The sequence below is a fragment of the Oncorhynchus mykiss genome, chromosome 17 (assembly GCF_013265735.2).
Source record: "Oncorhynchus mykiss isolate Arlee chromosome 17, USDA_OmykA_1.1, whole genome shotgun sequence".
Lineage (NCBI taxonomy): Eukaryota > Metazoa > Chordata > Actinopteri > Salmoniformes > Salmonidae > Oncorhynchus > Oncorhynchus mykiss.
Genome location: NC_048581.1, coordinates 16816725 through 16831724, shown reverse-complemented (window position 1 = coordinate 16831724; position 15000 = coordinate 16816725). Strand labels below are relative to the sequence as shown.

The 15000-nt window shown below is 41.3% G+C and overlaps 2 protein-coding genes across 5 annotated transcripts in view; one reads left to right on the top strand and one right to left on the bottom strand.

The window, feature by feature from the left end:
* The window catches only part of LOC110494924 (complement C1q tumor necrosis factor-related protein 1), a 15485-nt gene extending 4991 nt beyond the window's left edge, over positions 1-10494 (top strand). Inside the window, exons 3-4 of the mRNA XM_036949152.1 lie at positions 5126-5377; positions 6476-10494. Of these exons, the coding sequence (XP_036805047.1) occupies positions 5126-5377; positions 6476-6771 (548 nt within the window). The 3' untranslated portion in view covers positions 6772-10494. The remainder of the gene's footprint in view (positions 1-5125; positions 5378-6475) is intronic.
* Positions 10495-13916: 3422 nt separating this feature from the next.
* Positions 13917-15000, bottom strand: part of LOC110494898 (transmembrane protease serine 6) — a 15696-nt gene continuing 14612 nt past the window's right edge. For all 4 annotated transcript variants that reach the window (XM_036949113.1, XM_036949114.1, XM_036949115.1 and 1 more), the window contains one exon: positions 13917-14952. In XM_036949113.1, the coding sequence (XP_036805008.1) occupies positions 14785-14952 (168 nt within the window). In that variant the 3' untranslated portion in view covers positions 13917-14784. The remainder of the gene's footprint in view (positions 14953-15000) is intronic.

Sequence of the window (15000 nt, the reverse complement as noted above, 5' to 3'; positions counted from 1 at the left end):
TGAGATATAGGCATTGCCTTAGAGCGACGTTTCCCAGGCCAGTCCTCCAAAACTAGCCTTTATAAGGATGTAACAGCTTATTGAAAAGAAGACACTTGGCAGGATCAGTAATCAGCCAGGCCAGAGTTCTTAAAGAACAAAAGAACACACAAAGAAGACACAGGGAATCAAACCGAACACACACACACCACAGACACACACAAACACACACACAGACACACTCTCCAAAGAGATAAAGACCTTGTGTTACATTTCTAAGCCTTATTCCTCTAAAATAGTCCAGGAGACATGTCATGTATTGTTTCATCTGGTGTGTGTGTGGTTATGGTTTAATCTGTGTTCTGTGATAGAGATTCCATGTCAGGTTTAGCTGACCCCTGACCCTATCCCAAAAACAACAGGTAGTTACGTTTCTCTCACTTAGAAGCGTGGCACACACATGGACATACACACAATCTGAAATCATTGTTTAGAGTGAGTGAGGGAGGGACGGTGGGAGGGAGGGAGGGACGGTGGGAGGGAGGGACAGTGGGAGGGACGGTGGGAGGGAGGGAGGGAGGGACGGTGGGAGGGGGGGAGGGATGGAGGGAGGGAGGGAGGGACGGTGGAAGGGAGGAAGCGAGGGAGGGTGGGAGGCTCCCAGAAGGCAGTATTCACCTGGCACTGAACCTGATGATGTGGCTGAAAACACACACACACAGATAAATACACACCCACACACCCTCATATAATCAAGCAGTGATGTGTGAGAGGCTTGATATTAATACACTGCAACAACCCAGTTTGGTTAGAAAAGAGGCACTAGCTAACTATATAAAGACTATATATATATATAGAGACAAACTATATAAAGACTATATATATAGAGACTAACTATATAAAGACTATATATATATAGAGACTAACTATATAAAGACTATATATATAGAGACTAACTATATAAAGACTATATATATATAGAGACTAACTTTATAAAGACTATATATATAGAGACTAACTATATAAAGACTATATATATAGAGACGAACTATATAAAGACTATATATATAGAGACTGCCTATATAAAGACTATATATATAGAGACTGCCTATATAAAGACTATATATAGAGAGACTAACTGTATATATAGAGACTAACTATATAAAGACTATATATATAGAGACTAACAATATAAAGACTATATATAGAGACTAACTATATAAAGACTATATATATAGAGACTAACTATATAAAGACTATATATAGAGACTAACTATATAAAGACTATATATAGAGACTAACTATATAAAGACTATATATATAGAGACTAACTATATAAAGACTATATATATAGAGACTAACTATATAAAGACTATATATATAGAGACTAACTATATAAAGACTATATATAGAGAGACTAACTATATAAAGACTATATATAGAGACTAACTGTATATATAGAGACTAACTATATAAAGACTATATATAGAGAGACTAACTATATAAAGACTATATATAGAGACTAACTATATAAAGACTATATAGAGAGACTAACTATATAAAGACTATATATAGAGACTAACTATATAAAGACTATATATATAGAGACTAACTATATAAATACTATATATATATAGAGACTAACTATATAAAGACTATATATAGAGAGACTAACTATATAAAGACTATATATAGAGAGACTAACTATATAAAGACTATATATAGAGACTAACTGTATATATAGAGACTAACTATATAAAGACAATATATATAGAGACTAACTATATAAAGACTATATATATAGAGACTAACTATATAAATACTATATATATAGAGACTAACTATATAAAGACTATATATAGAGAGACTAACTATATAAAGAATATATATAGAGAGACTAACTATATAAAGACTATATATAGAGACTAACTGTATATATAGAGACTAACTATATAAAGACAATATATATAGAGACTAACTATATAAAGACAATATGTATAGAGACTAACTATATAAAGACTATATATAGAGAGACTAACTGTATATATAGAGACTAACTATATAAGGACTATATATATAGAGACTAACTATATAAAGACAATATATATAGAGACTAACTATATAAAGACTATATATAGAGAGACTAACTGTATATATAGAGACTAACTATATAAGGACTATATATATAGAGACTAACTATATAAAGACATTATATATATATAGAGACAAACTATATAAAGACAATATATAGAGAGACTAACTATATAAAGACTATATATAGAGAGACTAACTCTATATATAGAGACTAACTATATAAGGACTATATATAGAGAGACTAACTGTATATATAGAGACTAACTATATACGGACTATATATATAGAGACTAACTATATAAAGACAATATATATAGAGACTAACTATATAAAGACTATATGTATAGAGACTAACTATATAAAGACTATATATAGAGAGACTAACTGTATATATAGAGACTAACTATATACGGACTATATATATAGAGACTTACTATATAAGGACTATATATAGAGAGACTAACTGTATATATAGAGACTAACTATATAAAGACTATATATATAGAGACTAACTATATAAAGACTATATATAGAGAGACTAACTATATAAAGACTATATATAGAGAGACTAACTATATAAAGACTATATAGAGACTAACTGTATATATAGAGACTAACTATATAAAGACAATATATATAGAGACTAACTAAAAGACAATATGTATAGAGACTAACTATATAAAGACTATATATAGAGAGACTAACTGTATATATAGAGACTAACTATATAAGGACTATATATATAGAGACTAACTATATAAAGACAATATATATAGAGACTAAGTATATAAAGACTATATATAGAGAGACTAACTGTATATATAGAGACTAACTATATAAGGACTATATATATAGAGACTAACTATATAAAGACAATATATATAGAGACTTACTATATAAAGACTATATATAGAGACTAACTATATAAAGACAATATATATATATATAGAGACAAACTATATAAAGACTATATATATAGAGACTAACTATATAAAGACAATATATATATATATATATATAGAGACAAACTATATAAAGACAATATATATAGAGACTAACTATATAAAGAAAAAATATGTGAACCCTTTGGAATTACCTGGGTTTCTGCATAAATTGATCATCAAATTTTATCTGATCTTCATCTAAGTCACGACAATAGACAAATATAGTCTGCTTAAACTAATAACACCGAAACAATTATACATGTTCATGTCTTTACTGAACACACTGTGTAAACATTCACAGTGCAGGGTGGAAAAGTATGTGAATCCTTGGATTTAATAACTGGTTGACACTCCTGGCAGCAATAACCTCAACCTAATGTTTTCTGTAGTTGTGGATCAAACCTGCACAACGGTCAGGAGGAATTTTGGACCATTCCTCTTTACAAAACTGTTTCAGTTGAGCAATATTCTTGGGCTGTCTGGTGTGAACTGCTCATGAGGTCATGCTACAGCATCTCAATCGGGTTGAGGTCAGGACTCTTACTGGGCCATTCCAGGAGTATTTTCTTCTGTTGAAGCCACTTCTGTGGGTCGTTGTCCTGTTGCATCACCCAACTTCTGTTGAGCTTCAATTGGCGGACAGATAGCCTTACATTCTCCTGCAAAATGTCTTGATGGGAATTCCTTTTTCCGTCGATGATAGCAAGCTGTCCAGACCCTGAGCCAGTAAAGCAGCCCCAAACCATGATGCTCCCTCCACCATACTTTACAGATGGAATGAGATTTTGATGTTGGTGTGCTGTGCCTTTTTTCTCCACACATAGTGTTGTGTGTTCCTTCCAAACAACTCAACTGTAGTTTCATCTGTAAACAGAATATTTTGCCAGTAGCGCTGTGGAACATCCAGGTGCACTTTTGCAAACTTCAGAATTTTTTTCGGACAGCAGTGGCTTCTTCCGTGATGCCCTCCCATGAACACCATTCTTGTTTAGTGTTTTATATATCGTAAACTCGTCAACAGAGATGTTAGCATGTTCCAGAGATTTCTGTAAGTCTTTAGCTGACACTCTAGGATACTTCTTAACCTGCAGGACGGCCACTCCTAGGGAGAGTAGCAACAGTGCTGAACTTTCTCCATTAATAGATAATTTGCCTTACCGTGGACTGGTGAACATCGAGGCTTTTAGAGATACTTTTGTAACCCTTTCCAGCTTTAGGCAATTCTTTTAGCAATTCTTTATCTTAGGTCTTCTGAGATCTCTTTTGTTCGAGGCATGGTTCACATCAGGCAGTGCTTCATGGGAATAGTAAACTCACATTTTGTGAGTGTTTTTTATATTGCAGGGCAGCTCTAACCAACATCTCCAATCGCATCTCATTGATTGGACTCCAGGTTATCAGAGTCCTGACTTTAGTTTTTGGATAACTCATTAGCTTAGGGTTTCACATACTTTTCCCAACCTACACTGTGAATGTTTAAATGATGTATTCAATATAGACAAGACAAACACTATAATTTGTGTATTATTCGTTTCAGCACACTGTCTATTGTTGTGACTTAGAGGAAGATCAGATCACATTTCTTGACCAATTTATGTAGAATCCAGGTCATTCCAAAGGGTTCACATACTTTCTCTTGCAACTGTATGTGGAGTCGCTAACTAAGTCTAAATATATGGAGAAATGACTCTCTAAAAGTGGTATTGGTTATCATAAAGCACAATGTCCAGATGCTTTTCAACTTCTTGTCCTACTGATAGTAATCATGGCTTGAAGGCTTATCTACAGATCTAGGATCAGTTTACACTATCCTAACCCTGACCATCACTATCTAGACATCAGGAAGAATACTGACCTCGGATGAGTGCTAAGAGGCGACTGTATCTAGGGGATGATCATTTAAACAGGACCTGGACAAGAGGGGGCCTGTTTAGATCATGTGGTTAAAGCATCAGAGATGTCCATATATGGTCAATGGGTGTGGAAAATCCACCAAGCCCTCGGATAAGGGAGCACACACACACACACACCAGAAGAGAGGTATTTCCTTGCTCATGCTATCTCAGATAGATCTAGACTACATATGTTCTTTCTCTTTCCCTCCCCAGGTGATAAAGGTGACAGAGGAGATAAAGGCATGCCAGGGAAAAATGGTAAAGAAGGTCCGCAAGGTTACCGGGGTCCCATGGGTCCTCAAGGGACTAAGGGCCAGGCGGGCGCCCCGGGAGATGCCTGTAAGACACAGCACTCCTCCTTCTCTGTAGGGAGACGTAAATCCCTCCACAGTATAGACTACTACCAGGCCCTGGTGTTTGACACGGTGTTCATCAACCTCTACGAGCACTTCAACATGTTCAAAGGTAATTGAAGATCCACAGGGACACACACACACACACACCTTCACACACACCTACACACACACACACACACACCTACACACACACACACACACACCTACACACAAACACACACACACACACATACACACACACACTCACACCTACACACACACACACTCACACCTACACACACACACACCTACACACACACACACATACACACACACACTCACACCTACACACACACACACTCACACCTACACACACACACACCTACACACACACACACCTACACACACTCACACCTACACACACACACACATACACACACACACACCTACACACACTCACACCTACACACACTCACACCTACACACACTCACACCTACACACACACACACAATTTTATTTTGTACTTTATTTTTTACCTCTTTTTCTTTCAAATTTCGTTGGTAGTTACAGTCTTGTCCCATCGCTGCAACTCCCGTACGGACTCAGGAGAGGCGAAGGTCGAGAGCCATGTGTCCACCAAAACACGGCCCTGACAAGCCGCACTGCTTCTTGACACTCTGCTCGCTTAACCCGGAAGCCCGCCGCACCAATGTGTCGGAGGAAACACTGGCAACCGAAGTCAGCGTGCGGCCCGCCACAGGAGTCGCTAGAGCGCGATGGGAGAAGTACACCCCGGCCGGCAAAACCCTCCCCTAACCCGGACAACTCTGGGTCTCCCGGTCGCGGCCGGCTGCAACACAGCCAGGTATCGAACCCGGATCTGTAGTGACGCCTCTAGCACTGTGATGCAGTGCCTTAGACCACTGCCCCACTCAGGAGGCCCCACACACTTTTCCCCACATGTTCAAAGGTCAATTCTACTGCTATGTCCGCGCGTCTACTACTACTCCGGTGTCTCTAGGGTGCAGGCTTTTGTTCCAAGCCCAGCACTAATAATATAAAAAACACCTGATTCTAACACTTTCTCTTCTCTCAAGGTAAATTCTACTGCTTCATCCCAGGATCAGCATCTTCAACATCCCTTATTTGCAGTATTTTTGTTCCAGCCCAGCATTAAAACGCCTGACTCTAACACGAACTAATCACTTTCTCCTCCTTTCTCTGAAGGTAAATTCTACTGCTTCGTCCCAGGTATCTACTTCTTCAACGTGAACATCCACACGTGGAACTTCAAGGAGACCTACCTCCACCTGATGCACAACGATAAGGAGCAGGTGATCCTGTACGCCCAGCCCAGTGAGAGGTCCATCATGCAGAGTCAGAGTGTGATGATGGACCTGGCGCTGAACGACGAGGTCTGGGTCAGGCTCTACAAGAGGGAGAGGGAGAACGCCGTCTATAGTGATGACGTGGACGTCTATATTACCTTTAATGGATACCTGGTGGCGCCTAGTGTCCAGTGATCAGAGTGGAGGAAGAGGGGGAGGGGGAGGAAACTCTGTGTTGGATTTTGGTTGTTTTATCATGCCTAAAGTTCAGTGATGAAGAAGGAGGAAAGAAGAGAGAGAGGGAACTTGCGCCAGTGTTGGATTTTTGATTTTGCTTGTGCCTATATTGCCTTCAGTGCTCACCAAATTCAAATGTAATCTGGTTGGATTTTGGTTGTCCGTTTGCAGTGCCTTCAGTGCTCACCAAATGGACATTTTAGTTGTTCCTTTGTAGTGCCTTCAGTTCTCACCAAATGTAAACTCTGGGTTAATTATGATTGTTCCTTTTTGGTGCTTTCAGTGCTCACCAAATGGAAACTCTGGGTTGATTTTGATTGTTCCTTTTTTGGTGCTTTCAGTGCTCACCAAATGGAAACTCTGGGTTGATTTTGATTGTTCCTTTTTTGGTGCTTTCAGTGCTCACCAAATGGAAACTCTGGGTTGATTTTGATTGTTCCTTTTTGGTGCTTTCAGTGCTCACCAAATGGAAACTCTGGGTTGATTTTGATTGTTCCTTTTTGGTGCTTTCAGTGCTCACCAAATGGAAACTGTGGGTTGATTTTGATTGTTCCTTTTTTGGTGCTTTCAGTGCTCACCAAATGGAAACTCTGGGTTGATTTTGATTGTTCCTTTTTTGGTGCTTTCAGTGCTCACCAAATGGAAACTCTGGGTTGATTTTGATTGTTCCTTTTTGGTGCTTTCAGTGCTCACCAAATGGACACTCTGGGTTGGATTTTGTTTGTACTTCCGTTGCTCCTAAAGCAGCCAATTGATACAAATGATCTGCACACACATTTTCCTCTGCCTCACAATGTATTCCTCTCAGGTACTTTGAATGGGGAGGATTGTGGGCAGTGTTGTGCAGTGTTGCAGTGTTGTGTAGTCCCAGTGAGAAAAATTGGTTGAAATTACATAACTTTTTAAGCTTTTCAACGTCTTTTCAATGTCTTTTGCTCTTCGGGTGGTTTTGGGACTAGACTTGAATGGACCCTGCGTTGAACTGTTGCTAAGGTGACCTCGAGGAAAGCTGTAGAAGTGAAAAAGAAGAAAATGGGAGCCATATTAAATGAATATATAGAGATTGTTGAGTAAGTAATGCAAGATTGTATTGATATATATATTGATAACTCAGTGTTACGTGTTTTTATAGAGATTTACTTTAAGCTGCAGAGCAGCTTGTAACATGTACATATTTGTACAGATTTTTGTTACCTAAAACGTTTTATCACTAGTCTGGGTGCCAGTTGGTCTTTGCTTTAGCTGAACTGTTGTTGTTGTCCCGTCCTGAACACAATACGCTACTGTTGCTGAATGCAGTTTGAAAAGTTCTGCATCCAGGCTGGGCTTACCCTAACCCGATACCACCAAAACCTGAAAGTACTGAATTCCATTGTATCAATACAACACATACTGTATCAGAACAATATAAACCAAACAATCATTTGTAAAAACCCATTCAAACTAGAAGCCCATTCTAAACCAGACCTTCTAGAACCATTACTCCCCGTTGTCAGTTGAGCAGGTTGAACAGATGCATTCTATCTTTCACCTAGAGGTTAAAGGTCAAACCCTGACCCCTGCCTGTTTCCCACCGTTAGAGTACACAACCCCTCATTACTGTCAAGATTTGAATATGTCCTAGTATTGCAATACATGGGGAATAGGGTGCCAAATGTAGTGCACTATATTGGGCATATAAAGTGTGTGCTAGTATGTCATAGTAGTGTACTATGTAGGGAATATGGGTGCAGTCTGGGATTATCAGTTTTGTTTGACAGCTCCAATGGAAAACCCAACTAAAAGCTAAAGAGAGGAAAAACAACAACAACATGTGTGGTTTGGATGGTGATGGTTGAATTGGTTGCCAGATGGACGACCATATCTCTCCTATTACTGCTAATTCTGTCCTCAGTCCACAGGGACTGGGGCTAAACTGGAGATAGAGAGACCAACTGGTGTATTAGGCCATGACTAGATAGCGTTGTAGCCAATTAGAATAGGCTTTACTGGTGTAGTTCCCTAGGCAATAGCTCCGTAGCCAATTAGAAGAGGCTTTAGTGGTGTCATTCCCTAGTCAATAGCTCTGTAGCCAATTAGAATAGGCTTTACTGGTGTAGTTCCCTAGGAGGCAATAGCTCCGTAGCCAATTAGAAGAGGCTTTAGTGGTGTAGTTCCCTAGGCAATAGCTATGTAGCCAATTAGAAGAGGCTTTAGTGGTGTAATTCCATAGTCAATAGCCCCGTAGCCAATTAGAAGAGGCTTTAGTGGTGTAATTCCCTAGTCAATAGCTCCGTAGCCAATTAGAAGAGGCTTTAGTGGTGTAATTCCCTAGTCAATAGCTCCGTAGCCAATGTAATAGCGTACCATAGGGATGTACTTCCTATGGCTGTTGTACTGTAAGTACCTATTTCCTGGATATCACTCAAAACCAAGAGCAGAAGTTGACAAAGTTGGTTTGCTGTACCCAGGAGGCAGAACAGCAGAAAGCATTGTGGGTTGGGTTATTAGTATTTACCGTGTGCCCCAAAACACAGCCATTTATAACCTCGCTCAAACAATGGCTCTGTTTCCTACGCACCTCTACAAATGCAGATTGCACTTTCAAGGAGTTCTCTGAGAGTTGTTGGTAGACGGCCTCTTTAAAACTAGCCTGGTCCCAGATCAGTTTGTGCTGTTTGGCATGACAATGACCATTGCGAGACAGTACAAACAGATCTGGAACCAGGCTACAGTAAAAGTGAAAAGCAGCAGAACTCCTGTTCCTTCCTGGATGCATTTTATTAGTTCTATTAGACGGTTGTGTAGTTCTCTTGTATTTAGCAGCACTTAGAGCCTTTTATACCCTCATTAAAGACATGGACCCAGTTCATAACAGTAACGACTCCATCTGAGGTAAACAGTAAAGTAGCTTTGAATCGCCCCACTATCCTATAAACGCCATGCTCTATAAAATGAGCCATAAAGTAAGTTGTGGTGTTATGTTACCTGTGAAAGAGTGTTGATAAAACTCCTGCAGTTACTGCTGTTAGAGTTCAAGGTTTAGATGGGAGGGCGGCTGGGAGCAGTTGGTATGACAGGTTATGACAGGCTATGACAGGTTATGACGTATATATCTCATGCTCATGGCATGTTTACAAGACAGGTTTCTGGAGAAAGGCTCAAGAGGAGAGTTAGTGAGAGTTTTCAATGACATCAATGACGTCCGATTTCCCCCTGCGTCAAAGTCAGCCACAGCTTTCTCTCTAACACCCTCGCTATCTCTCTCTCTCTTGCTCTCTCTCATCTCTGTCTCTCTCTCCCTCTAATGCTCTACTCTCTCTCTCTTGCTCTCTCTCTCCTCTCTCCCTCTCTTGCTCTTCCTCTCGCTCTCTCTCTCATCTTTCCTTCTCCCTCTCTCTCCATCTCTGTCTCTGTTTCTCCCTGACCTCCCTCTTTTGCTCTCATCCTCTCTCTCTCTCTCTCTCTCTCTCATCCTCTGTCCGTCTCTCTCTCTCTCTCTCTCTGGGCTGTTTTTCTTTAAGTCAGTAACAGGAAGCTAATGACAACCAGACCTCTGACTGACCGAACTACCCTGAGAGAAGGGGAAAGAGGGGGAGAAGAAGGAGACAGAGAGGGAGAGGAGAATAGTAGAGAGGAAAGGAAAATAGGGAGCGAAAAGGGGTAAAAGGAGAGGGAAAGAAGAAGGAGGATGAGAGAAAGGGAGAGAGGGAAAGAAGGAGGATGAGAGAAAAGGAGAGGGAAAGAAGGAGGATGAGAGAAAAGGAGAGAAGGAAAGAATGAGGATGAGAGAAAAGGAGAGGGAAAGAAGGAGGATGAGAGAAAAGGAGAGAAGGAAAGAAGGAGGATGAGAGAAAGGGAGAGAGGGAAAGAAGGAGGATGAGAGAAAAGGAGAGAAGGAAAGAAGGAGGATGAGAGAAAGGGAGAGAAGGAAAGAATGAGGATGAGAGAAAAGGAGAGGGAAAGAAGGAGGATGAGAGAAAGGGAGAGAGGGAAAGAAGGAGGATGAGAGAAAAGGAGAGAAGGAAAGAAGGAGGATGAGAGAAAGGGAGAGAAGGAAAGAATGAGGATGAGAGAAAAGGAGAGGGAAAGAAGGAGGATGAGAGAAAAGGAGAGAAGGAAAGAAGGAGGATGAGAGAAAAGGAGAGAAGGAAAGAAGGAGGATGAGAGAAAAGGAGAGAAGGAAAGAAGGAGGATAAGAGAAAGGGAGAGAGGGGTGAATGGAAGAGAGAGAGAGGAGACTGCATTCTCATGAGAGAGAAGGAGAGAGGGAAATAGAAAGATAGAAAGGGTCAGGCAGAAAGTCTCTGAGAATGGGAGAGTGGGGTCACGACCCCTCAAGTTAGGACATCTCTAAGATCGGCCCTTTCTAGTGTAAACCAATGAACTAACTAACTAATGTAAACATTACAGTAGAGTAGCATGAACTGAGGAAGAGCTGCCGACTAAATCAACGTTGTTTTTCCTGTGGGAACATTCTCTGGCCTAAAGTAAACCAGATATATGTAAATGTGATCCTCCTTTCAGACACAGTATAATAGTAAGAGCTGCATGATAACAATGACTAACGTACAGTAACAGCAGCACATCTTATTGTGTGGGAGGAGAAAGGACCTGGGGTTTTCTAAAGCTTCTCCCCCCTGAGGTTGAGCTGAGTGAAGCTTTCTTGGCTCTCCTTCTCTCTTTGTGTGTTTGGCGTGCCCGCACGTGTGTGTGTGTGTGTGTGTGTGTGTGAGGCTTTCTTGGCAGGCTTGTTGGATGTAGGGATTTTACCTACCGCGCTTAAGAGGCTGTTGCCAACACAAACACACACAGAGAGGGCCTGAAAGGAGAGAGAGAGAGCGAGAGGAAAGAGGAGAGAGAGAGAGAGAGAGAGGAAGGACTAGAAATAGAGGTTGAGTAATGGTATGCATGTATCAGGGACTTAATCACACAGGGTCAAAGGCAGGGGGTAACACAGCACTGGTTTCTACCTCCAACCAAGCTGTAGTGTTTGTCTATTCCCCTCACTGTGTTACACAGTATAAACCAGTTCCAGTTTGTTAAAGGGAAAGGCTGCCTACTCAGTGTATCGGAGGGACAGTTTGTAAAGCACAGCTGGTTTAATGGAAGGACCAGTTGTCAGTGTTCCAGGAGTTATACAGGTGCAGACACACACAGACCTCCACTATACACTCTCTCTCTCTCTCTCTCTCTCTGTCTCTCTCTCTCTCTCTCTCTCTCTCTCTCTCTCTCTCTCTCTCTGTCTCTCTCTCTCTCTGTCTCTCTCTCTCTCTGTCTCTCTGTGTCTCTGTCTCTCTCAACCATGGCTGATCTGTAACCTCACTGTCTGAGAGGGTCTCAGGGGGATGAAACACACTGGCCTCCACACGTGTACATGTATGAAACAGCCCCTATTTGACATAATATTACATAGACTATTCTACCTAATGACTGGATAATGACTTGAATTGGTGATGTCAGCAGGGGGTGAAGAGGAGACGTTGTTGCATTGTCCTTCCTAATGATGATTAAGGATAGGAATGGTTGAGGGAAAACTGATCCTAGATCTGTACCTAAGGGCAACTTCTATCTGGAGCCAACTTAAACAAGAGGGAGTCGAGGAGATTCTTAATGAATTATGGGTAATTAGAATATAGGCACAATTAGGAATATAATTATTTAGGTTTTTGATTGATTGATTGATCACACTAACGCTAGTAAACTGTTATAATCTCAAGGAATGATGTCGGTGAATTGGTGCTTTAAAAAAACGATGGGTGAGAAATTGTGTTTATAAGTACATGTGTTATTTGTTTTATACATGAATACTATTGATGTTTATATTCTATACGTTTTTGTGTATTAAAGACGTTTTTTGAAAGAGTGAAGTTTGTGTTTATACTATGAGACAGAATGGCACTCTCTCTCTCACACACACACACACACACACACACACACACACACACACACACACACACACACACACACACACACACACACACACACACACACACACACACACACACACACACACACACAATCACTAGCGCATGCATGCACAAACAGACACAGACTGGCTCCATCTATAAAGCTGTAATTACAGACTAGGCCACCACAACTATCTGTGACCCCACCCAACACTTTACTGAGGGCCAGCCTGGGACACACACAGAACTGCAGTGCCATACTGCAACACAGTGGCAATACCAGCCTGAGGTGTTCTCTCTCTCTAATAATAATCATCGTTATTAATTAATGAGTCCTGCAGCTCTTGTTTACCTCTTGTTATGGTGTTGTTTGTATATGTGTGTGTGTGTGTGTGTGTGTGTGTATGTATATATGTGTCCGTGCGTGAGTGTGTGTGTCTGTACTTTTGTCTGTCTGTCTGTCTGTCTGTCTGTCTGTGCATGCGTGTGTGTATGTGTGTGTATGTGCGTGTGTGTGTGTGTATGTCTGTGCGTGCGCGCGTGCATGCGTGTGTGTATCAGTGGAGGCTGCTGAGGGGAGGACGGCTCATCATAATGGTTGGAATGGAGTCAGTGGAATGGTATCAAACACATCAACAACGTGGTTCCATGTGGATCATACCATTCTATTCCAGACAATATTATGAGCCGTCCTCCCCTCAACAGCCTCCACTGGGGCGTGTGTGTGTGTGTGTGTGTGTGTGTGTGTGTGTGTGTGTGTGTGTGTGTGTGTGTGTGTGTGTGTGTGTGTGTGTGTGTGTGTGTGTGTGTGTGTGTGTGTGTGTGTGTGTGTGTGTGTGTGTGTGTGTGTGTGTGTGTGTGTGTGTGTGTGTGTGTGTGTGTGTGTGTGTGTGTGTGTGTGTGTGTGTGTGTGTGTGTGTGTGTGTGTGTGTGTGTGTGTGTGTGTGTGTGTGTGTGTGTGTGTGTGTGTGTGTGTGTGTGTGTGTGTGTGTGTGTGTGTGTGTGTGTGTGTGTGTGTGTGTGTGTGTGTGTGTGTGTGTGTGTGTGTGTGTGTGTGTGTGTGTGTGTGTGTGTGTGTGTGTGTGTGTGTGTGTGTGTGTGTGTGTGTGTGTGTGTGTGTGTGTGTGTTGTGTGTAATAGACTAGACTCTCTCTGGGTACCAAACCCAACAGTACTCAGAAACATCCCGTTCTAATTTAACACTCCAATAAAACCCTTACAGTTCTGCTGGTTTATTGATGAAACCTCCTGATGACTCCGACCCTCACGGTTGGCGTTCCAAATGGCGCCCTATTCCCTATATAGTGCACTACTTTAGACCAGAGCCCAGAGGGAATAGGGTGGCAGTTAGGATTCCCTTGTGTTTTGAAAGGTTTACAAGCTCTAGCTCTAATTTTCAAAGATGAACATCATGTAATTGAAAAGGAAACAGCGCAAGTCACGCTCACCATTTTAAAGATTGACGTTTCAGCCTTCAATGGCTTTCATCAGAAACCTTAGATCATGTAATGAAATACACTGAAAGCAATCAGCATTTCAAGTGTAGTGCACTGACTGAAATGATCTGTGCATAACCCATTCCAATCCACAGCAGTATATAAACAGACAAACATTCGATGAAGGAATCAAGGACGATTGCAGGTGCATTCAAATCTGACCCTACGAGGTGCAGAGTACTGCTGGTTTTCTGTTCTACCTGATAATTAATTGCACACACCTGGTGTCGCAGGTGTAAATCCATCCCTGATTAGGGGATGAATGAACAAAAGCAGATTTGAATTTGAGGGGCCTATTGCCTTGGTATGGTAGGTCTTAATTATGTTGTAATTCTAACAACTTCCACTAGGTGGCAGTGTTGAATGTAGAGCCCAAAACTGCAGAGTGTGTATTTGCCCAGAGGAGACAGAAAGTCTGCTTGTTAGGTTGATGAACTTTGGTGCCAGAAGGTCAATGACACTGTTAAAACCCTGACGGACATCTAAATATACTAAGGACTGACACAGAGAATAGATCACAACAATTACTACATGATAACAATGTTTTGGGATGATGATGATGATGATGATGGTGAGAATGATGAAGGTCAGCCAGGTCCAGAGATGTGTTCTTTGATCCAGCCGGTGAGTTTGGTAACGCGGGTGTAGACGCCGTAGTAGTCGGCCCGGCCACACCCCTTTCCCCAGCTGACCACGCCCGCTAGGAACCAACGACCCGAGTTCTCCTGGCAGACCAACGGACCGCCCGAGTCACCCTGGGAAAGAGGGAGGGAGAGAGAGAGAGAGAGAGAGAGAGAGAGAGA